Source organism: Parasteatoda tepidariorum, chromosome 6 (assembly GCF_043381705.1).
Source record: "Parasteatoda tepidariorum isolate YZ-2023 chromosome 6, CAS_Ptep_4.0, whole genome shotgun sequence".
Taxonomy (NCBI): Eukaryota; Metazoa; Arthropoda; class Arachnida; order Araneae; family Theridiidae; genus Parasteatoda; species Parasteatoda tepidariorum.
Window position 1 is genome coordinate 93,053,770 of NC_092209.1, and position 23,664 is coordinate 93,077,433.

The 23,664-nt window shown below is 33.0% G+C and overlaps 1 protein-coding gene across 3 annotated transcripts in view; it reads right to left on the reverse strand.

Annotated features, from left to right (window-relative positions):
- Positions 1 to 14,526: 14,526 nt before the first annotated feature.
- The window catches only part of LOC107452809 (cardioacceleratory peptide receptor-like), a 118,493-nt gene continuing 109,355 nt past the window's right edge, over positions 14,527 to 23,664 (reverse strand). Inside the window, exons 4-6 of one of the 3 annotated variants that reach the window (XM_016069405.3) lie at positions 21,054 to 21,439; positions 18,599 to 18,741; positions 18,347 to 18,481 (exon numbers count right to left, since the gene is read on the reverse strand). In XM_016069405.3, the coding sequence (XP_015924891.1) occupies positions 18,600 to 18,741; positions 21,054 to 21,439 (528 nt within the window). In that variant the 3' untranslated portion in view covers positions 18,347 to 18,481; position 18,599. Of the gene's footprint in view, positions 18,742 to 21,053; positions 21,440 to 23,664 lie in introns of all 3 variants that reach the window. The other 2 variants (XM_016069397.3, XM_071182882.1) reach the window with 2 other exon arrangements.

The window sequence follows — 23,664 nt, forward strand, 5'->3', positions numbered from 1 at the left end:
TGTGTATATATATATATATATATATGTACATCAACCCTAATAAGCCTATAATTATTTCCTCTGGTAAGGCACACTAGTATCCGGTAATATAATTCGTGGTCTAGTTTGAACATTATGGGTCAATATTAAAGGGAGATATAGGGCCATGCTGTAATACAGAGTATCGACTTTAAAAATTATAGTGTCCCGCTCTTATTAAAATGACTGGCAATTTAACTTACCGAAAAATTACATTTGAAGACAAGCAATAATCATTTAGAGTATCAATTCGATAATGAGGTCGTATCACAATTTTATTTATAAGAAGTAAACTATAAAATAATTTCTGGAAAACAAAGGCACGTGTAGAAAATAGTCGTAAAATGATTTGGAAAGAAAATTAAGTTACCCTTATGGTAATCGAAACTGCAGGGTAAAAACTAGAATTTGATTTGATATTTACAGTTTTAACCCTTTTGTTATTAGGGTGAAGGAAAAAAAAAAGCTGTTTTCTGATAAGCAGCTTTAAAACGTCAAATATATAGAAAAAAGTGTAAAAAATGCTTAATTTTTTTTTAAACTGGGAATATTTTGAAACGATTAAAAACATAACGAGTAAAACTTTGTAACGAGTAAAACGAGTAAAAAAAAATTGTATTCATCTTTAGACAATTTTTTTTCTGTAGAATGTACGTTTATTTTTCACAGTGTATTATTATTATACATTCTGAATTTACATGGCTAAGAATAAAAATAAAAAGTAAAGTTATGTTGGACGTCCAAATGGTGGCACTCATTCATTTTCTTTTTTAAACAAGAAATAAAGAGAGATATTCTAACTAATTTCTATTTATTTTATATTAATATAAACTATAGGCGGTCTCATCATGGCTTTGTGGTACCTACAATTTTATACCAACGTTACACATTGTTTGCAGCTTTAAATAAAACGAAATTTAAAACAGATCATTTTAGTATAAAAATAACTTTAAAATTACTCTCAACTCAACTGTAATACTCTCAACTGTAGGAAATGAACTATTTTTGAAGTACTAAATTGATTATATACATTATTGTTTACGAGGACAAATCAGAAATTTACATTTATTGTTGTATTAGTGACCAATCGAGCAGTATTATTATTTCTTATCCTCAATTGAAATATTAGTTTACGTTGAAAACTCAAATAGTTTACTTAGAAAATAAGGCCTTGTTTTAAATCAAAAAATTCGAATTTTTAAATTTCCTTAAATTGTACTGTTTTCTGGCTGATTCAGTATTTGGTAAGATAAAAGTATTCTATAAAGACTTTAGTTATTTTCCATTTTCCGGTTTATATCTTTTTATAAATTGAAAGTAGTAAAGATTTTGAGTTTAATTTTCTGCCTTCAAATGGAAGAGCTTAATATATAAAGATAAATAAATTAATCAAGATAAAACTTTTGAAATTATATATATTTTTATTTCTAAATAAAAGTTGACTTGAAATTCTTATCCTATTACTTTCTCCCAGGAATAATATGAAAATGCCAAATGATGGAGCATCATATTATAAAAAAAGTTCTAGCTGAAAATGCAAGCGACCTTCCTTTTGCAAAATAATTTTACCGAGAATTAAAATATTTAAGAGCTATTTTTTCATGAATATTAAAAATAAGGAAATAATTATATTTTTGTCACACATCAAACAATAAACGTGGGATGCTTACAAATGAATTGTCGTGCAACCCATTTTTTTTTTATAAAAAGAATCTTCTCTTTTTCAGTCAACAGAAAAATGTAGTTTACAAAAGCTTTTTTTAATTTTATTTGTTTCTTTTTTTAGTTAAATTCTTCTAAATGAAGTTCGTTTTTGTTAGTTATGTCAAAAACCGATCAAAATTTTGAGTGGCGATACAATTCCAGAAAAGTTTGCTTGCTCCATGTGAAGAATAATTTTAAATAGTATTAGCAGCAGGCACAGAGCTGCAGTTAACGTTTGGGAGCACTAGCTAATCAGAAGTAGTTTAAATTCGAACTGACGAAAAATACTATTTGGTAACACAATAGCAATGTAAATTCTGCTTGCGATGGTAGGAAAAGGATTGAAAGTTCAGTTTTAAATATTTTAACTAGTCGGGATGCTGTCTAATTTTAGATTTCTCTGCTTGTTGCAATCTGGATCAGTGTGGAGGTGAAAATCAGTTCAATTTTGGTGATTCGTTCAGGTAGCATCATTGTAGCATTTGAGTATTTGAGAATTTTAAGAAAAAGGATGTATGTGTTACTTCTTTGACCGAGAAACGTACTAGGTCTCGTTCATAAGTTTTTTTTCAAGGAAATTAGTAATTTATTAAATTAAATCAAAAAATGTATTTATTTTTTTAAAATTTTTATTCTTCCAATTGACACCTGGCCACTCTTTCAGGGGCACCATATTAGGTGGGTCAACGTTTCTCCCACAGTAAGGACAGATAGTACAGAGAAGGAAAGAACATCCATTCCTTTCCCGGGATTCGAACCCAGAACCTTTCTGCAGCAAGGTCAGTTCCCTAACCCCTACACAACCGGTTGGTGCTTTTTTTTTGTACATTTAACAACTTGAATTCAATAATGCTATATATTCAATATATATGACTTCAACACAACATATTTAAATTATGCTTTCGACACGAAAGTTTCTTATTGCTTAATCTTATGTAATTCATAATAGTTTTTTTTCCCATTTCATGAATTCTACTTAATTTATTTTAATTATACTTTCAATGCTCATCGTTAATTTTATTTCGAAGGAATTCAACCTAATCCAATTCCCCCTACTTTCATTACTGGAGTTACGATCCTATTTTATAGTATTTTAAATAAAATGTTTTCTATACGGCAGTCCCTATACCTTGTATAAATGTCTGCTACAACTGTTTTCAAATTGAAGAATTCAGCTTAAATTATTTTGAACATGCTTTCAATACGGGATTTATTAATGACGCTTCATTATAACACCCATTGCAATTGTTTTCAAGTTAATGAACTCAACCTTATTTATTTTTTAAATATTTTCAAGTTCTTCTTAACTCAAACTTAATAAATTATATTATAATATTTTTCAACTTGATGAACACGACTCCATTTATAATATTTACATATGTGAGAATTACGTAAGTCTCATTCTTTCAGTTATTTTCAATTTAATAATTCCATCCTTATTTATATTAGGAATAGTTAAATGCAAAAATTGGTTATTACTCAAACTAGTTAAAATATATTGTAGATGTTTTCAACTTCATGAGCACAGCTTCATTTACACGAAACATATTTTCAATACCGAAATTATTTAGTCTCATTCTTTTTCAAATTTATTACTATTATTTGAAACTTAATGGATTCAACTAAATTTATTTCAAGCATTCTCTAAATATAGAAGTTGTTTATAAATACGAGGGTTGCTATTTATATTTCTGGCCTAATAATGAAAAAACAAAAATGTAGGATCGAAATTGGTTTTATTGTTTTTCAAAATATTCTCCATGATGATCAATACACTTTTGCATGCGTTTGAACCAATTTTCAAAGCACTTTTGCCTGTCCGATTGAGGTAACTCCAAAACATGCGTTTTGAATGCATCAACCGCTTCTTCGGGGGTCGAAAATCGTTGTCCACGTAATTTATTTTTGATGTGTGGGAATAAGAAGAAGTCATTGGGTGCCAAATCAGGGCTGTACGGCGGATGACCTATCAGTTCGATCTTTCGCTCCGTCAGAAATGCCTTTGTTTGATTCGATGTGTGAGAGCTGGCATTGTCATGATGAAGAATGATTCGCCTGTTCTTCTGCTTTTTTCGAATTTCTCCGATGACTTCTGGCAAACAAATGGTCGTGTACCATTCAGAATTGACCGTCCTGCTTTGCTCAAACGCCACTGTTGCCACATGACCGTTAATACCGAAGAAACAGGTAATCATTTGTTTCGATGTGCTTCTTCCTCGAACAACTTTTGTTGGTTTTGCCTCGTCTTGGAAGACCCATACAGTTGATTGCTGTTTTGTTTCCGGCTCATATGCATAGATCCATGGTTCGTCACCTGTGTAGATGTTATACACAGCCTTTGATGTACCTTGAACGTATTTTTCCAACATTTCCTTGCAACAATCGACACGAGCCTTTTTTTGAGCGTTTGTCAGATTATGCGGTATCCAACGCGAACAAATTTTTTTTGCTCTCAAATGTTCATGCAATATTTTATTGATGCTAGTCATACTAATGTCCAAAGACGCCTCTATCTCACGGTATGTCACATGACGATCTTGCTTTATCAGTTCATGCACAGCATCGATCTTTTCTGGCACAACAACGGATTTTGGACGACCTGCACAGGATTCGTCCTGGATCGAACATCGACCACAATGAAATTCGTTATACCAATTTTTTACAGTGCTGTAGGATGGCGCTTTATCGCTGAATAAAGAATTAAGTTCATCGAAGCACTCTTGTCTTGACAATCCACGTCGAAAGTTATGAAAAATAATGGCACGAAAATGTTCACGATTCAATTCCATTATTTGAAAGAGAAGAACTTTTCAATTTACTGTCAACAACACAAATGAAGCTATAATGGTAAATCATCTGCTGAATTTATGTTTAAAAATAACAAACTTTCAATTAAAATCGTCTGCGGTCGCCTAGCAACACTTACTGTTGCTAAGGCCAGAAATATAAATAGCAACCCTCGTAAAACATATTGTAATTGTTTTCAACTAAATCATCACCATTTATTTGAAGAATACGTTATTTATGACTTACACAATTCCGTGGCATTTTATTCACTTATTTATTTTTGAAAAATCCAATACTTTCTTTTGAGTTTCAAGTTGATCCGTGTCTGCTTATAACAGAAATTGATAATTGCATTTTGTTAGCCTTTTTGAAAAGATATTGGAAACTGGGAGGATGAAAAAAAAACTGTAAAATGAAATTATAAAATATTATAATAAAAAATATATATATCTAGGAGTAATAAAAAAAAAGTTATGATATATACTTTTTGAAGTACCTAATTTAGTTTAGATTTTTCATGTTGGAAGAATATTAGAAAAACGTTAACAGAGCCGTTAAGATTTCATACTCCGTTTATTTTTGTTTTATTTACACTTTTCTTTTTGTTTTGGAGATATATTTTCTTACAGCTAAATTGATCTAACAGAAGATAGGTTGTCGAAAATAGTGACGAATGATAAGAAGGGGAAAACAAAATATTAGAGGAAATTGAGCGGGGTATATTTCCTTTTTTTCTTTTTTAAGAAAAAAGAATCTTATTACGTTGCCACTCGCAGAAGAAGAGAAATGTAGATACAAGAAGCCTGAAGGAGTTAGGAAACTCAAGGATGTAATATTGCTGTTCATTTATGAAGAAAAAAAAACCCCCTCTAAAGTAGCTTATATTTTCCCCTTTAAAAGTTCTTCTTCGAATATTTGCTGAAATACATTTGTAAATATTTATTTTATATTGACGCTTGGAAACTATTTGGTTGAAAGATTTACATATTGCAAGAAATCAACACTTCAAATACCTATAAATTGTTTTCGAGTGTTTTGTAAAAATATATTTTCGATTTATTCCCCGGGGGAGTGTGACATAAATACGTTTTGATGTCGACATGAATTGAAAGAAGCTTTTATTCCAGAATTTTAAAAAAGAATATTTGCGTTATTTCTTTACTCGGGGAATGTGCTAGTGTCTGGTTGACTCGTGTATTCACTCTTCCCCAATCCTCACTCTTTTTGTTTATTTACTTAGTATAAAATGAAAACAAACAAACAAACAATTTTTACAGGGACTATGCTGCAGGAATCATCAGGGACTATGAAGCCAAGTTCGCCAACAAGTGAGGAAGAATGTCAGATTCTGTTTTAGGCAGGTAACACAACTTCCAATAATGCTCTGTGACCATGAATCTTTGGCCAAAAGTCAAAAATAAAATTTTCAACTAAGATATGTGTTGGCAGTTTTAATATAGCCCAAATTAAGTATTCATAATCATTCCAAACATTATAATTTACTTTTTGAACCGACGAGAGTACAATGTCATGAAAAATAAATAAATAAAAAAATTTTTTAAATGCAACTTTTAAATTTTTTTTCAGAAATATATATAGGAATTTCACCTTACTGTTACATTTTTAGCAGAGTAATTAGTCTGACATGATAGTACAATTTTTCAATGTGTTAGATTAGTTAATACTCTTGCCAAACTTATAGTTTATATCTTATCATTTGAGATTTTACAATGTTTGATTGACTTTCGAAACTTAGTTCCAAAATGTTCCACGAGGTAATTAGCTAAACTTTTTTTTGTTGTCTTTTTTGATGCTTCTTCTTTCGAAAAAATCTGCTCCATTTTGCCCGTATTGTAAAGGTGGACTAAATATACCGAAAAACAAAAATTATGTTTTTTTTTTATATGTTTTCGCGTTATTTTGTAATATTACTTCATAAATATATACTTTTTGCTTTTCATTTTTATTATATTTTCATTGCTATATTTAATTACTTAAACGTACTACATTATTTTTTTTTAATTTTTGCTAGCCATATTTCAGCCGGCATTTTGTTTTTTTGAGTATTTTTAGTGTATTTCAAAATTTCAACTATGAATTCAATTTACCTGTACATAAAAAACCCGGAAAAAAACCCCAAATTTTGAAACAAATTTTATCGAAATACTAATTTTGGCCACGAAAGCTTGGATACTGGCCCACTGTGTAATGCAAAAAGTATATCCAATACGACACTATCTTGATAATAACAACATTCACTTTTGAACACAATAATACAGTGAGCAGTTTTGATAACTATAATTATCGAATACGATAGTATCACGATCATTCACAAGAGGTAATGTTACGAATATTAACATAACGATAATTATTAAATACTGCATTGTTATGAGTGTTAATAATTTTTCTTTGGTTGTGGAAATACAATGCAAATGAATTAAATTGGAAAATTATTGCAATGTATTATTAAATATTGTTTATTTTTGACAGTATATTACGATATTAAAATTCCTGCTGAAAGATATCGGGATCAATGTTCATGTTGGCCGCAACTCTAATTTCTAACCACAACTCTAATTCTTCTACACTAACATTTCCCGACATGTCTAAGGTATGAAAAAATTGCGTTTGAGCATGTGTTCTTACGCTCGATTGCAATTTTTGATACGGGTCTGGAATACCTATATTTATAAAACGTACCATTAAAGATTTAAGAAGCAATTTTGACAGAAATCACCTGGATGCCGAATGGAAAGATTAAATATCACCGAATTATAATATATCAATATATATTATATATATTATATATCAATATATATATCAATATATATTATATCAATAATTTGGTTATATTAAAAAAAATTAAGTATTATTGATTTTAATTACATAAATAAGAATTTATGTAGCAAAATAATCACATTTATTATAATTTTTCTATCACTTCTTTAAAAAAAAGCATTTATCCTAATCACTGTGATTAAGAAAATAATTCATGTATTGGGAGTACAGATAAGTTCCTGCAGTTTTCTATAAAAAATGAGAAGTCTATTGTGAAGAAACGGTTCATTATCTTTTAGTCAAAGTATTCTCCATTACTGGACACTACTCTTTTTTACCTTTCTGGAAGCATTCGGACACCACGTCGAAAGCTCTTCCGACGTGGTATCCAAACTTAAGGATCCAACTCTTCATCTTTCGAGGATATCTACAAATCGAACCTGTAGTGTATCTACCACTACAGAAATATAATTCCAATTCACTAGTATATAAGACATGTTAACATGTTAACTCGATTCTAGGGTGGGGTACCTTTTCATAGATGAAGGTTGACATTGTCGATAAGAACTCTCCCAACATGGTTGACCCGGACGTGATGTGAACCTTTACAGAAACTCCCACTTCGATGTGAACACGCCTACTTCGATGGATGGTCCACTTTGAAAAGTGGACTTGCAACTTGTGACTACGAATTCGTCTCACGCTGATGCTTCTCAGTCTCGATCACGCACAACGTATTCACTCGACTGCTAAAGACGAAACAGGAGCGACCACTATCGTGGACTTAGTATAGCTCTCACGATCAGCACTCAAAAAGTACGTTGATCTTAATACAGCTCTCCCGGCTTCTCACAAAACAGCAATGAATCAGCTTGTGGTATCCATTCATCATGTCTTCGGATCATCCTCAGGGATGTTTCCCAGACAGTCGCCAATAGCCCATTGTGCAGCTCTAGTGCGACTTAAATGAACTACTACAACATCATTTTGAGCATGCAAACCCACGTATGAATGAGAAACTGGCTTATTGGTATATTGGATTTACATACATTTGCAGGCCTATGTACTCAATTTAGGATTGTAAACCTTTGTCAAATAGAAGATCGGATAACACAATACAGAGAAGGACAGCGCGAAGATACATTCAGGGTAGCAGCGGGATTCGAACCAATTCACCTCCGCGCTTTGGACAGAATTTGGCGGGTGATAGCACTCGGCCAGGGAGAACTGTCCCACTGTTGACTGATCTTTAGATCCCGCAGTGAACTGATCGTAAAGACATGGTTCCCAGTAGAACATCGAAGTCAAGCATCACTGACTGCGGTCAGTAAGTGGGTGAGTGATCACTTCCGTCACACTGGGACGGGCCGAGTTCGTGCTGTATCTGTCCTCTTTAAACTGCTCTACCGTAAAATTCTGGACCTGGAGTGGAGGTCATTGGTTTACCCAAGCGGAGGAGGAATTCCTTTTGATTAGGAAAATTTTTTTTTTGCATTCGGATCATTCTGAGGGATGTTTTTTAAACCCTTTAGAAGCTATTATTTATATCTCACTACACTACCGCTTCACAGTGGGCTATTGGCGACAGTCTGGGAAACATTCTTGAGTATGGTCCGAAGGCATACCACAACACTTTTGACCCCCTCAGAGGGAATTTCATTGTCGGGGCCACTTCCTCAATTTAGTTATAGATCTGAACGGGAAGGAAATTTTCTACAGACTTCTGTACCCATGGTACTACTCAGTGACCGACTATAGAACTTTCCGCTCCGCAGGTCTTAAGAGCACGTATATCGCATGTATTCGGTGGGTCTTAACGGAGTCGAGGATCGAACCCCGATCCATCCAGACCGGAATCCGATTCTCTAAATACTGAGCTTCCATGGCACGGATGTTTTCTATACCGTCGAGACTGGTCCATTTTAAAGCTCTAGTGTGAATAAAAACGTAAATAAAGTACTATTAAAGTAAGTTAAAGTTAAGTCTACTTAAATAAAGTACTATTACTGCTACTTGTGATAAGCACGAAAGCCTGCATTATGTATGAGCAAAGTCCTGCAGTGGACTGATCGTTAAGACACGGTTCCCAGCAGATCACCGAAGTCAAGCATCACTGGCAACGGTCAGTGTGCGGACGGGTGATCACTTGGATCAGTCTGCGTAAGGACCGAGGATGTGCGGTATGGGTCCTCGTTAAACTGTGCTACCGTAAAGTGCTCGACTTCGCGCGCAGGTCGTCGGACTGCAGAAGCGGGGGTGCCATCCCTTCCGCAGAGGATCAAAATTGTGATGGCATGTCTTCGGATCATCCTCCGGGATGTTTCCTAGACCGTCGCCAATAGCCCATTGTGCAGCTCTAGTGCGACGTAAATTAACAACAACAATGTATGGGCAAAAATAAATAAGTTTTGGGCCTCCTTGGCCGAGCGGTATTGCTTGCCTAACGCTGTTCAATCCGTGGAGGTAGCGGGTTCGAATCCCTCCGTTACCCTGGATGTATCTTCGTGTTGTCCTCTGCAGTGTGCTATCTGTCCTTCTGTTTGACAAAGGTTTATAAACCTAAAAAATGTTTGTAAATTAAGTAAATAAAGTTAGGGAAAATATTGAGTGAAATTTAAATTTTTCGAATTTGGGCATAACGCGTTTACTTTTTTTTGCGTTAAATTTTCCTTTATTTTCTGATTTTCTGAAAAAAACCCATAGAGTGTTGTAAAAAAAAGTTAAATGTTTGCTGATGGGTAAGTCCTAAACTTTATTACTGTTGTATAAATTATTCTGTAAAATGACTGCTGATCAGAGATATATGCTGATGCAATATTGAAAATTATAATTTATAATTTGATCTTTTTTTAATAGTAAATTCGATGTCTGGTTTCAGTTGTTTGTGTTTCGTGTTTATAAGGAGACCAATCTAGCATTATGGTTGACAAAATTTGAACGTGAAATTTAAACACATATGCGTGGTCTTAAATATATATTTTTTTCCGTTTTCCTCGCTATGATGTCTGTTCTTAGAAGAAAATAGTAAGTGATTTGACCTTTCCTAACTTGATAAATGTGTGAAATTTCTATGCTGATGAATATCAAATACCTGTTTACGTTAATCATAAATGGAATAAATAGTTTACTATAACTAGTTATTATTTAATAGTAAATTCCATGAGTGGTTTCTTATATTTGTGTTGAGATTTTTAAGTACTAACATTTTCAAGTGGGTGGGACATTAATTTCAGATTTTCCTTTAGTAAATGGTTTAATAAACTCACAAATACTTTAAATTTGTAAACATAATCCAATTCCTTTTGAATAACATTAATATGAATAATAAGAATATATGTACATATATATTTATATATATATATATATATATATATTTCCTCGTTCTCTTGTCTGTGAATATTTAAAAATTTTAGTGAAATATTAATTGAATAGTCTTCAGTCTTAACTTTATTTCGTCTTTCGAATATTAAAATGAATTATAATGAAATTAAAAATATTATTGCAAAATGAATTGAAAATTTTTAAATTATAATTAAAACAAAAGTACTTTTTAACAAATTTATTATTTTTCAAACAAATTCATAATTAAATAGGGAAAATGAATGATAGAATTTTTTTTCATAGCCCCCTCAAAAGGAAGCAAAATTACGTTTTTTAACTTAAGTACATTACTCGAAGAAAACTATCAATGAAACTTGCATGTTAAATTTTTTAATTTATCTACTAATAATTAAATGAAAATATTTAATTTTCCTTGTTAAACAAAAAAAAAATTGTTTCATTATTTATCAATTCAAATAAAAGTTTAATATGTCATACAAGTATAGTTTATTTCTATATAATCTAACTTTTTTTTAATATTTTGAAACGGATATAAGCAACGAGAGCAATGAAATTCTATCAAAATTAAGAAAAATCCGTCTAATGCTAGAACTATTCGTTTCCTTCACGTTTTATAAAAAGGATATTTTCATTTTTTAATTCTATAAGATATTTGCACATATTTTTAATTATTCTTACTTCTGCGCATTTTTAGTTTGTCGTTACGTTTAAATTATTCGAAAAATATGAAGCGGACTTCAAAATAATGGATTCCTATTTCGCCCAACGTTTGTATTATTTGTTCGTAAACTTTAAACTTAGCATAAGTTATATACAATTTTTTTTTAGGAATTCCTTTTAAAGGCGATTCTCAAAATGAAAAAAAATTTAGTATCTTAAAATTAATATTTTTAAGAATTTGTTAATACAGTGAACTCTCGCTACTACGATATACTATACGACAATAACTCCCTTTATAATTTTTAATGTCTCGTGGTCCCGACGAACTTGCTTACGAATTAATGTCATGCTCCTCTCAATATTCTCTGAGGCAATAAACTCCTGAAAAACGATTTTTTTTCACATTTCAACCTTACTTATTATTGGGTTTCAAATACTGTAAAAAATTTTATTTTATCATCTTTTGCCATTTTTTTCCATATTTTCTGACTAGAGAAGACTCACTGCTGACCACCATTCTTAGAATTACTTCCCTTATATCGTTGAAGAAGTCACATGTGTGACATTCCTATCTGATTTGATATTCCTTCGTGTTAAAAGCTGATCAGGAATCACAAATGACCACACACATCACATTAACACCTGAAAGAGAAAATTTTCTGTAGAGTGTGGGTGGAGCACCTTTCACAAACGAAAATCATTTTCGTGCTTTAGACTCGATGCATACGGGTTGACTTGACAGACAAAAAAAATGAATTAACAAAAATATCAGATAATTTTCAATAAAAATGCTTTTCAGATATGTTGACGATCTTATTTTCTGAATTTATTTCAATTGTTTTTAATATTTAACCGTAATTAACACACTGCAAATTAATTATTTGCGTACTATATAAATACATTTAAAGTTAATACATAGATGACATTAAAATCTTATTGTGTCCCCAAAGTTTGAAAGCCCTCGATATAACAATGTATCCCTCTACAACACTATATTTATTTGGACCCGAAATGTTGTTTTAGGGAGGTTCTACTGTACTTGCATAATTTTAAGAATATTCTTGGCTTAAAATTGTGCTATCTTAACGTAATTGAGTGAGAAAATCACGCCGAATGTATTTCTTATTGAAGGCACAGTTTGAGACATTGTTTCAGACAATCTTTGTGAAAAAATTTTTACGTAAAAACGATAGTTCTGGAAACTTCGAGTTCGAAATCGATAGAACTAATATTTATAGCGAAGATCGTCTAGAATCGTGTCGAAAGTTCCAATATTTCGTCGCCAAATCTATATAAATAAGAGTGAGTATCGTCTGAGAGAAAGGGAATGACACCAAGCTGTGATCCTTGACTCGGGAGTAGGTGAGTTTTAATATTGCAGTAAAAGTTTCCCCAGATAGCTCTACGTCAGTGCTTCCCAAACTTATGACTTTTGTGTACCCTTTCTAAATTTTACGCAACGTGTCTCATAAAAAAATGAATGTATTTTTTACTATAAAAAAATTGCACAAAATCACAACTGGCTGTTCATACTACTCATTATTAACTGTTAACTCTGCAAAAAATAGCCCATAGAAAAATACGTAATTGTAATTTTTCATGGCTAGCTTTATTTTTAAATATTTGTTTGTTGCGAGATATTTCGCATAGGAACGCGTACCTCCGCTACACTATTCCCGTACCCCTGGGAGTACGCGTACCACACTTTGGGAAACCCTGCTCTACGTCTTTGAATATAGATTTATAGTCTGCTACTACTTCGGCCATTCTTTCAAATCTGATCTTTCCGATTTACTGTATAATGTCGATACCCCCACCTTTAATGAGTTTTGTAAACAGCTGCATTCTCTGGAAGTTTTTACTAATTGTTTTTGTTGTTACTAATACCACTTTTTTATAACCGTCGTAACAGCCGACCCAATGTTTTGGGCTTACGACTAATAATTTTCAACTCAGTAGCCTTGAAGTTTTGAACCCAAGCCAGAAGACAAGGGAACTCCTGGATAAAGTAGTGGGAGAAATTGGCCTTCGTGGAGGACTGTTTGATGAAACTAACCCTCATTTGCCTTACACGGAGAGGAAAACCACGAGAAAATCCCACGGTTAGCCTAACGGCAAGGGGACTTTAACCTATGATCCGTCTACCAATGAGGATAGTTCATGCCAGCACTGTGGGCGGTGCAAGCCGGATGCGGAATTCATATCAACTGGGATTCGAGCCCGGTTCGCTTCATTGGAAGGCGACCGCTCTATCCCCTGAGCCATCGCGACTCTACTAATACCACTTGTAAATACCAGCATGTTTGATTTGTAAATCAAGGCGATTTTAAGGCAGAAGGAGCGTTTCTTGTTTTTCAGTTGTACCCTCTATGTCCAAAAATAAGACTTCAGTTACACACACGTCACAGACCGTTTAACAGGCAGAACCCATTCATACTCCATTCCTTCATGCACAGATCGTAATTTTGACCTGAATTTGAGAACGATCAATATCCAATTCAGTACCCGCAGAATTCTTGATTTGTTACTGAAATTTGGAGGATTGTGTGACCCCTAAGATGTAATGTGCATCAGTCACCATTCAATACACGGGGATTCTTCGGTCAGCGGGATTCAAACTCACGAACACGAACCCACCGTCCTACCAACCAAGCTATCCCGACCCATCGAAGTTTCTACTAATACAATTGTGAGTCTTAGACGATTCTCACCGGCCGCAGACTTCCCTTGTAGTAAATGGTGACTGATGCACTGTAAATCTGTCGAGTCACAAAGTCCTCCATGTTCCCATAACAAATCAATACCTTTGAGGGTACTGATCCAGGAGTTTCCTTGTCTTCTGGATTGTTTCAAAATGACAAGGCTACGGAGTTGAACATTAGTAGTCGTAAACCTTAAATTGGGTTCACCATTCAACTGCGGATATAAAATAAAATAATATAAAATAAGATATAAAATAAAATTGTGAAGTCTTAAAGGCTATTCGATAACTTTTTTTTTCATAGCCCCTTGTACGCTTACGCTCAGCATCCCCGATGATTTTTATTTTATTTTATAATATTATTCGCATCCAATACAAGAGAACTCTTCTACTTGGTGCAGTATTAAATCCTGAAATAAAATAATATCAGTCATTAAGATTGAAAAAAAAAAGAAGAAGTGTGGGATTTTGTGAGTCCTGATTTCACTTGACCATATTCAATTTTGAGAGTTGTTTAAAATACAGCAACCAAAACATTTATATAAAAACCTTTATTTTATGATATTCAAGGTTCAACATCTTGAATCTTTTTATACATTCATTTTATTTAAAGTACTTAAAGCTGTTTAATGTCATGCAATATTCAATAAATAAGTTATAAATATACAATGAAAAAATGCGACAGCAGTTGGAAATCATTTTGTGCGAATCAGGATAATTTCGTAATATCAAATTCTGTGACACAGAGAGACAGACAATCAGATTTTTTAAACACGAATTGAATTAAGATATTACGAAATTATCGAATATTTGAGCTTCATAAGTTGTTGGTCTCATTTGAGAAAAGAAAATTTCTCACACAAATCAACAAAATAAATCAGTATTCTATTTAAATATCTGTTACACCTAGGAACAACAATTCTTCGAATTCTATAATTCGAGAACAAGTGACTAATTTACACTTAACATTCGTTTAGTTTTTATTGATTGTTTTACATATACATAGATAAAACAGAATATTTATATAAATCATTAAAAAAAATGATATGAAAATATTTTTTACAAGGCATAATAATAATATTCATATATTTCCTATGTCCTTAACTTTTATAATGGCATCTTCAGCATTATAAAATAACTCAAAAAAACATTGTTTTGCTTGTTATTTATTATATTGTTGTATGGGGACAAAATTATTAAGCATTGTATAAAGATTGCCTGCATTATGGAGATGTGTGTGATATAACGTCACCAATCAGGGTTATAGAGGAAGATAGAAGTACATCACACCTTGCATCAAACTAATTTGCCAAATCACTTGATTAGAGCGGCTGTGGCTCAGGGGACCAATGAGGTGAACCGGGTTCGAATTCCAGTTGATACGAATTCCGCATCCGGCTTGCACCAACCACAGTGCTGATGTGAAATATCCTCAGAGGTAGACGGATCATGGGTTCTCGTGGTCTTCCTCTCCATGTAACGCAAATGCTGGTTAGCTCCATCAAAAAAGTCCTCCACGAAGGCAAATTTCTCCTAATACTTTATACAGGAGTTCCCTTGTCTTCTGGATTGGGTTCAAAATGACAAGGCAGCGGAGTTGAATATGAGTAGTCGTAAGCCCAGAAATTGGATCGGGTGTTCAACGAAAGTTGTAAAATAATATAAAATCACTTGTTTAAAAAAATTAAGTTCTTTCAAAGGAAAGAAAGTTCGTCAATAATGTTCTGTAGTATATTTTTCGTGAACCCTATCTGAAAACAATGATGTCAGATTTTTTTGTGAAAAAGACAGACATTAATGCTGGAAGAGTCTAAACCAAGATAGCAACTATCGACGACTTTCATGATTTTACTTCATTTTATAACATAACCGTCGTTGAACAGCTGATCCAGTTTTTAGGGTTTACGACTACTAATGTTCAACTCCGTAGCCTTGTCATTTTGAACCATATTCAGAAGACAAGGGAAGTCCTGGATGAAGTATTGGGAGAAAATGGCAGTCATGGAGGACTTTTTGACAGAACTCACCCGCATTGGCGTTACATGGAGAGGAAGACCACGAGAATTTCCCACGTTTAGCCTAACGGCAAGGGGACTCTCACCCATGATCCGTCTACCACTGAAGATATTTTACGTCAGCACTGTGTTCTATGTAAGCCGCATGCGAATTCGTATTGGCCAACCATCACCAGGATTTGAACCCGGTTCACCTCGTTGGAAGGCGAACGCTCTATCCCCTGAGCTATCGCGGCTCAAAACATTATGATTATATTACCGTCATTGAACAGCAGACCCAATTTAGGGTTTACGGCTACTAATGTTCATCTCCGTAGCCTTGTCATTTTGAACCCAATCCAGAAGACAAGGGAACTCCTGGATCAAGTATTGGGAGAAATTTGCCTTCGTGGAGGACTTTTTGATGTTTTCTAACCTGCATTTAAGTTACATGGAGAGGAAAACCACGCCATGTACGCTTTGAATCGCCATGGTTTTACTTTCACTTTAAATGCTTTCATGAGAACTGGTTAATTAATTAAATGCAATCTACGATGCGTTTCTTTTGCCTTTTATGGCGCTGAAATTTGGTGAAGCTAGCGTTGATATTTTTATAGATCTAACACATTCATTTTTTAGTTAAGGCAAACTTATACTGTCTGGGAACATTTTTGTGTTATACGCATCAGTTAAAATTGTCATGATGATGCCTTAATACTGACTAAACATATTGGCTTTCAATCAAGAACAATATTTAGGACATTGAATAAACACTTTAAAATTATAAGATGAATATTTCAAATTGGAAAACCTGTACTACAAATGAACACACACCTGAAATATGTTTTGGAATTTTTTCTACGTGATTCAATTAATAATAACACTTAATAAAAATCTTGCAACAAATAATTCTGAATAGCTATTGATCTAATGTTTTCATTTTGTCCCTTTTTACTTGTCCAGGTAATTGCAGTGATCTGTAGAACTAAAGCTTTAGAAATTAAGTGAGCACAACTGTAAACGCTAATTAAAACAGAAAATACAAATTAATTTTAAGTTGGAAGCCGAAATAGACATATTTTTAATGAGGGACTAAAGTGAATTTTAAGTTTTAATTGATTAAATTTAAGTTAAATTTGTGAGGAAATAATATGAACTAAAAATGCATTTTTTGTGGGAATTTAAACATATAAGTTGCAATAAAGAAATAAGGAATTGAATGATGCTGAATTTTAAGACAGTTTTATCTTGCATCAATGCAACGTGGCATATTTTGTGATATTTAAAAAAAATGGTTTCCTGTTTTTCTATTGTTTGTTATTTTTTTAAGCATTGCTCATATTTTGTCTTTAAAAATTTTGTATCGTTATGGCGCCTTTCGTTGTTCAAATCACACTCATCTATAACAAACTATCATTTTTGAAGCTCGTTTAAAGGTTAAAACAACACTACATATATGTACCATCTTTACAATGTAATTCATTAAATATTAGTGGAAGGTAATATAATACAAATTGCACATAAATTACAATGCCACAGCAAAAGAAAGATGCTTAATATACATACACAATAAGCTATCTATTAGGCTATCTATTTAATTTTTAACGATAGATAATGAGCTGGACATTTATCCCTTAAGGTGGCTTGATAATCTATACACACAATCATTTCTAGCTGAAAGCTCTTCATATTTAACTGCACAAATAACATTCAACATTTAATTGGTCATCATTTAAATATTCGCAGTATTCTTATACACCCCCTAATTATAAACATTTATTGAAATTCCATTTTGTACGTTCGGAGATGCTTCCCTGGTTAGGAAATATTCCATACTAGCCAACATGTGTCCAGTTTCGAATTGTGCACATTCCTATATGGTATTCCTGTCGTCCTATAACAGTGTTGATGGAATTAGATTAATCGTTTGTTTTTTCATCTGAGCATGACTCTACAAAACGAATATTTCTATCACAAAAGTAGAAAAACCGGAAGCACCGCGACATTCCGTATCGGATCTCTGTTCAGTTCCCATGGATTTGTAATCGGAGTATAGAAAATAGCACCATTTTAGAGTTCGGAGCTACGGCCACATTCCTTACAATACAATGGTCCCTGTCATAATCTGGCCACGTGATTGTTAGTTTGTGCTCTTCTCTTGATCGACCTCGGACTCCGCCTCGTCCTGTAAAAGGGACTTCCTCCATTGGGACTCCTGTGTCCATACTCAGACATTTCCAAGACGAGTTGGGATGTTTGGGGTCGATTCTGTTCCATGTTATGCAGAATTGTACTGCTGTAAGAGGTGTCTGCAGAGGCAAGACCATTGCAGGTTCTGTCTCGGTTCAGTTCCTTTTTCTTGTAGACAATCTCGATGAAGCCTTTTCTCACACGAACATTGAAGTATCCGTAGAAAATCGGGTTGAGCGCGCTGTTCAGAAGAGCAATTGTTTCAGCACCAATAATGATGGTTTTCGGTACTTCTATTGTGTAGTTACTGCAATGGATAAAAAGAAAAAAAACACAAGAGATTAAACCTTCTCTGGATCATGAATTTCCAAAAACAACACACATAAACTACCCTATGATAATAAAGTAAGACTTGAACACACACCTTACACGAAAGTGCGTGTGTTCAAGTTTTTTTTGACGCGCACATTGAAGTAGCCATAGAAAATGGGATTCAGCGCACTGTTAAGCAGATCAATTGTTTCAGCAGCGACGATGATGGATTTCGGTACCTGGATTGTGTAGTTACTGCAATGAACAAAACATAATGAATATAAATTATAATTCTTAAGTTGAAGAACCTAATGGAAGAACCCGTTAAAATAGACTTTTGGAAATGCAACTTTAGAATCATTATTTTTTTCTAAAGATCTGCCAAAAATAAGGCAAGTTAAACTGCTCATTTTAGATTCCAAAAAATGTTCAAACTGTCACAACACGTTCTTCCATCACGTTCTCCAATTATCTACACATTTTCTCCCGTAGATTCTAACTACGAAAATAAATGAAATATTAATTCTAATTAAGAAAAATATTACGTCTTATAAACAACCTCATAAGCGTAATAATAACTTTGTTGAAAGTTAAATGATACCTTTTATATTTTATAAAATACGAAAATGCATTTTATATTATCTAGCCCAATTCATTCGATTAAATTTCTATGATTAAAATATTACCCCCTTTCTCTTATGGATAAAATTTTGATCATGAATCTCCTGTGAACAATTTTTTTTTCGAATTTATTTATTATATAAGCTATATCTGAATAAACTACACTGCAGGTCATTAAAATTACTACAACAGGAAGGCGACACACTGCGAACGTAAAATTTGCAGGACAGATAAAGCATGTTGTGGTATACAGATGATTAGCTTATCAGCACTCAGCGCATTCATGCAAAGCAAGATGTGTGTGACCTACAATGTGTGTAGAAGAAGAGATGTGACAGAAATTTTCAAATTTGACAAAAATTGAATTGGAGCGTAGTTCTTGGGTAAAAAAGTTTTTGTTATGCCTCGTGTAAGAATGAGAAATGCCTACCAGCAGGTGTCTGAGCTTGGTCGAATTGTGACATACCGGGATTGCGGTTTATAATACCGAAGTATTACTGCTCGGGTTGGTCCAGATCTCATGACTGTTAGTAGAATATGGAATTGATAGGTTAATGACTGTCATATGGAAAGCAGCGCAGGATCTCAGCGGCCCCCCCCCCATTACTAATAGCCGAGAAGACAAACATGTAATCCACATAGCATTAAGGGATCGTATAGCTACATCACGAACCCCGAGTCAACAAATGAGATCATTTGCGAGACAACAAGTGTCTGCACGAACAGTTCGGCGAAGTTTGCAGCATGAACTGTCAGCACGGCGACCATGGCTTTGACTACCCTTGACGCTGCATCACAGACAGGAGCGCCTCCAATGGTGTGATCAACGACGAACCTGGATGCAGAAATGGCATGATGTCATCTTTTCAGACGAATCCATGTATTATGCATACCATCATGATTGCTGCATTGTGGAGAACGCTCTTTGGCAGCTTGTATTCGACGTCGTCATACTGGTCCATCACCTGGAGTAATGGGATGTGATGCCATTGGATACACGTCTCGATCACCTCTTGTTCGCATTGAACAGCTGCCGTTACATTTCTGATATGTTGGGACCAGTTGCTCTGCCTTATCTTCGAGGCCTCCAAAAAGCTACGTTTCAGCAGGACAATGCACGACCGTATGTTGCCCGCACTGTCCTGACCTTCCTTGACACAGAACATATTCGCCTGTTGCCCTAGCCAGCACATTCGCCTAATCTCTCACCAATTGAAAACTTCTGATCAATGGTTGCCGAACTACTGGCATGCATGAAATGCTGTATTCGGCCATGCTATCCAATATCTGTTCAACTCGATGCCCAGGAGAATAACTGCCGTTATTTGCTGCCCGGAGGGGCTGCTCTGATTACTAATTCCTCAGGATCTATGCATCCAAATAGCCTGAAACTTGAATTACTTGTTCTTCCAACTATAATGTATGTACCCAATAAATATCATTCTGTTATTTGTATTCATTCCTGGTGTAGCAATTTAATGGCCAGTAGTGAACATAGATTATCATTAAACTGCAGGAATTAGTTAAATTTATGATGTTAACTTTAAAAAAAAATTTATTAAACAAGTTTTTATTGTAAAACTTTATCTGAACAAAATATGTGAAAATTCTTTGAATTATAGGAATGAGTTAAATTTAGAATATTGGTATTTGAAAATAAAATCACGCAAGAAGTTTCTATTATACAAGCTATACAACTATACGAATATCGTTCAGCTGGAGAAATGAGTTTAATTTTACAGAATTAGTAACTGTCACGCTAAATATGCGTTTATAGTACCATGATTCAAATGCCTAATTAATAAGAATAAAAACAGTCGGTTTCTTCCTATACTTTAAATTCAACGAAAACTCAAGAAAAAAAGTTAAAATCACCACAAGTTAAGAGTAATCCAACAGTTTAGTTATGGTTTACTGTTAACTTATTAAGGCAATGTAATACTTACCTAAAGATTCTAATATTATGCACGATGAAATAGGGTGTCCAGCATATGATGAAACTAGCTATAATGCAAACTGTTAACTTCAATGTCTTTATCTTTGCTCGAGGGATGGTGGAGGCGGCATTAAATGATCTTCGAAGCCGGATAGTGGAATGAACAGTTTCTCCACTTCCTGAACTGGCTGAGGAGGTGGTTCGACTGCCGTCTTGTCCGGCTGCCCACACAGTTCTTAAGACATTGATGTAGCAGTAACTTATGCATCCGGCAGGAATTATTAATATATAAAAAGTGAGCCACATGAAATATACTTTCCGCTGCCAAGGAGCTGTGTAACCTCTACTTAAGCATTCGTAGCGGATACGACCGGATTCCGTTATGCCGTTTTCTTTCTGAAAATATATATTAATTTAACCGCTTCCTTTACCAATTTTTTTGAAAACAAAATGCAAAAAACATATTTTTTTATTTCATTTATAAATACAAGTAACTGAAACAGAACATAATACACACGTTCTAAATTGAAATTGCATTTTTTGTGTTTTGCATTGCATTTTTTGTGCATTTTTTGCTTTTTATGTGTAAAAATATTTAATGGACCATTAGTTTACTATCCCAAATGATCTCGGGCAAATGAAAAAAAAATTAAATATTAGTCTTAGTATAGGTTCACATCTTCATTCTCTGAAAATTACTTTCACTTTCATTCTTTTTTTTTTCTATGTAAATTCATCCTCCATCGTATTGTACAATTGTACAAAACGCGTCTGCAGTCCCACCAATAGCAAAACCCCCGAACAAAAATTGGCAAACTTCCAATCACAGCAGATTTTTATTATTTTTTGTTTTTCTTTCTGCCGAATAAAAACATGATAAAACAAAACATATGGACGAACATGAACATATTTTTAAAAAGAAGTATAAGCGAAATAAAGTAAAATATTTTCATCCAGGTATCTTATTCGAATTATTATTAGATCATCATTGTTGTGACGCAGCAATTGGCATTATATATNATGTTAACCCATTGATACAGGAGCGTAAACCAATGCAAACCCATATCCTAAGTTTTAAAATTTTTTTAATTACTTAAACTTATGTTTTTTGAATCATTATTAACCAAATTATATTTAAATTAAATCAATTAGTTAATTTAATTTTAATTTAAAGCAAAAAAATATTTTTTATTCTTTTCTATCGATCCAATGTAACGGCTAACTTTTTATTTCAATACTAATGTAAGACTCATTAATTCACTGTCGCGCCTAATCAAAAACAAAAATCTATTTATAACTCTTCATTTTTAAATTTCTTACCACACATATGTTTCAGTTACATGGTTATAATAATTCCCACAGTCTTTTTGGCGATTCGCGATCGCCAAGGTATTTTTCAAGCCTAATATTGATTACGGGGGGTTGGCTTTATTTTTGGCTATGTTATTTTTCGATAAATCACCAACGATAGATCTCTTCTCATGATTATAACTGTCTGTTGGAAATAATTAAATTACTTTTTAATTTGACTTTTGAAAAGGCAAGTCACGGGGGATTTGTCTCCCATGACCTGTCCTTATTATTATTATTATAATGCGAAATTTATTATTTCACTTTGAAAGTCTTATTATGGATATGATAGTAAATTGTATCTCAAGCTCTACAAATATTAAATAAAAGTTTGATTTTAATTGTGATCCGGTATTCATCTTCAACTGTTATTTTCATCTTCCAGTTTTCATCACAATCTCCAATTAGTCAACTATACCCCATACAACTTCCTACCAAACCTGAGTTTCGTCTTCACAATTGGGTTTATATGAAATTTTCATTTAACGTTTAAACTTCTTCTGAATTCCAATCATTATCTGCAAGTATTTCATAAAAGAAGAATTGAGAAGAAATTGCGGAAATTCAACATGCTATTGTGAAATGGTATTTCACTCAATTCGGAAGTCATTTTATTTAGAAATCACTTTGGTCTTCGAACATTTGTTTCGCGTGGTACTCAGACACACATGATTTTTAAAACAATAATTTTTAAACTTAAAAATTAGCAATTAATATAAGAAAATTAAAGTCAATTTTTACTTTGGTCAACAAAGAAAATTTTTCTTTTAGTTACTTTTTGCCAAATAATTACAATTTTTTCCCCCATATAAACAAAATGTATTAATTAAATTTAATGAATTAGTTAATAGTTGAAAAAACTGTATTAACATCCAGTGTCATCCAGTACAAGTTTAAAAAAATGTATTTGAACTTGAATAAAAAATATTTTATTAACGATTGAAAATTTGAACATGATATATAAATATATATATATAGTGCGAACTAATAGTTGGTATTGTTGAACTAATAGTTGGTACACGTTAATAAAATAGTTGATGAATAAAAAATATTTTATTAACGATTGAAAATTTGAAAATTAATAATTAAAAAAAAAATATTTGATGTGATCATGGAATTCAAAAATAATATACAAAATTAAAAATTATACATTGTAAACAATTAGAAATATATTTAAATTGATTATTGGAAACTGAACAACTTGAGTATATTTGTTTGGCCATATTTTAATTTTTTTTTAAATTTGGATATTGCTTTTGTACTCCATCGTT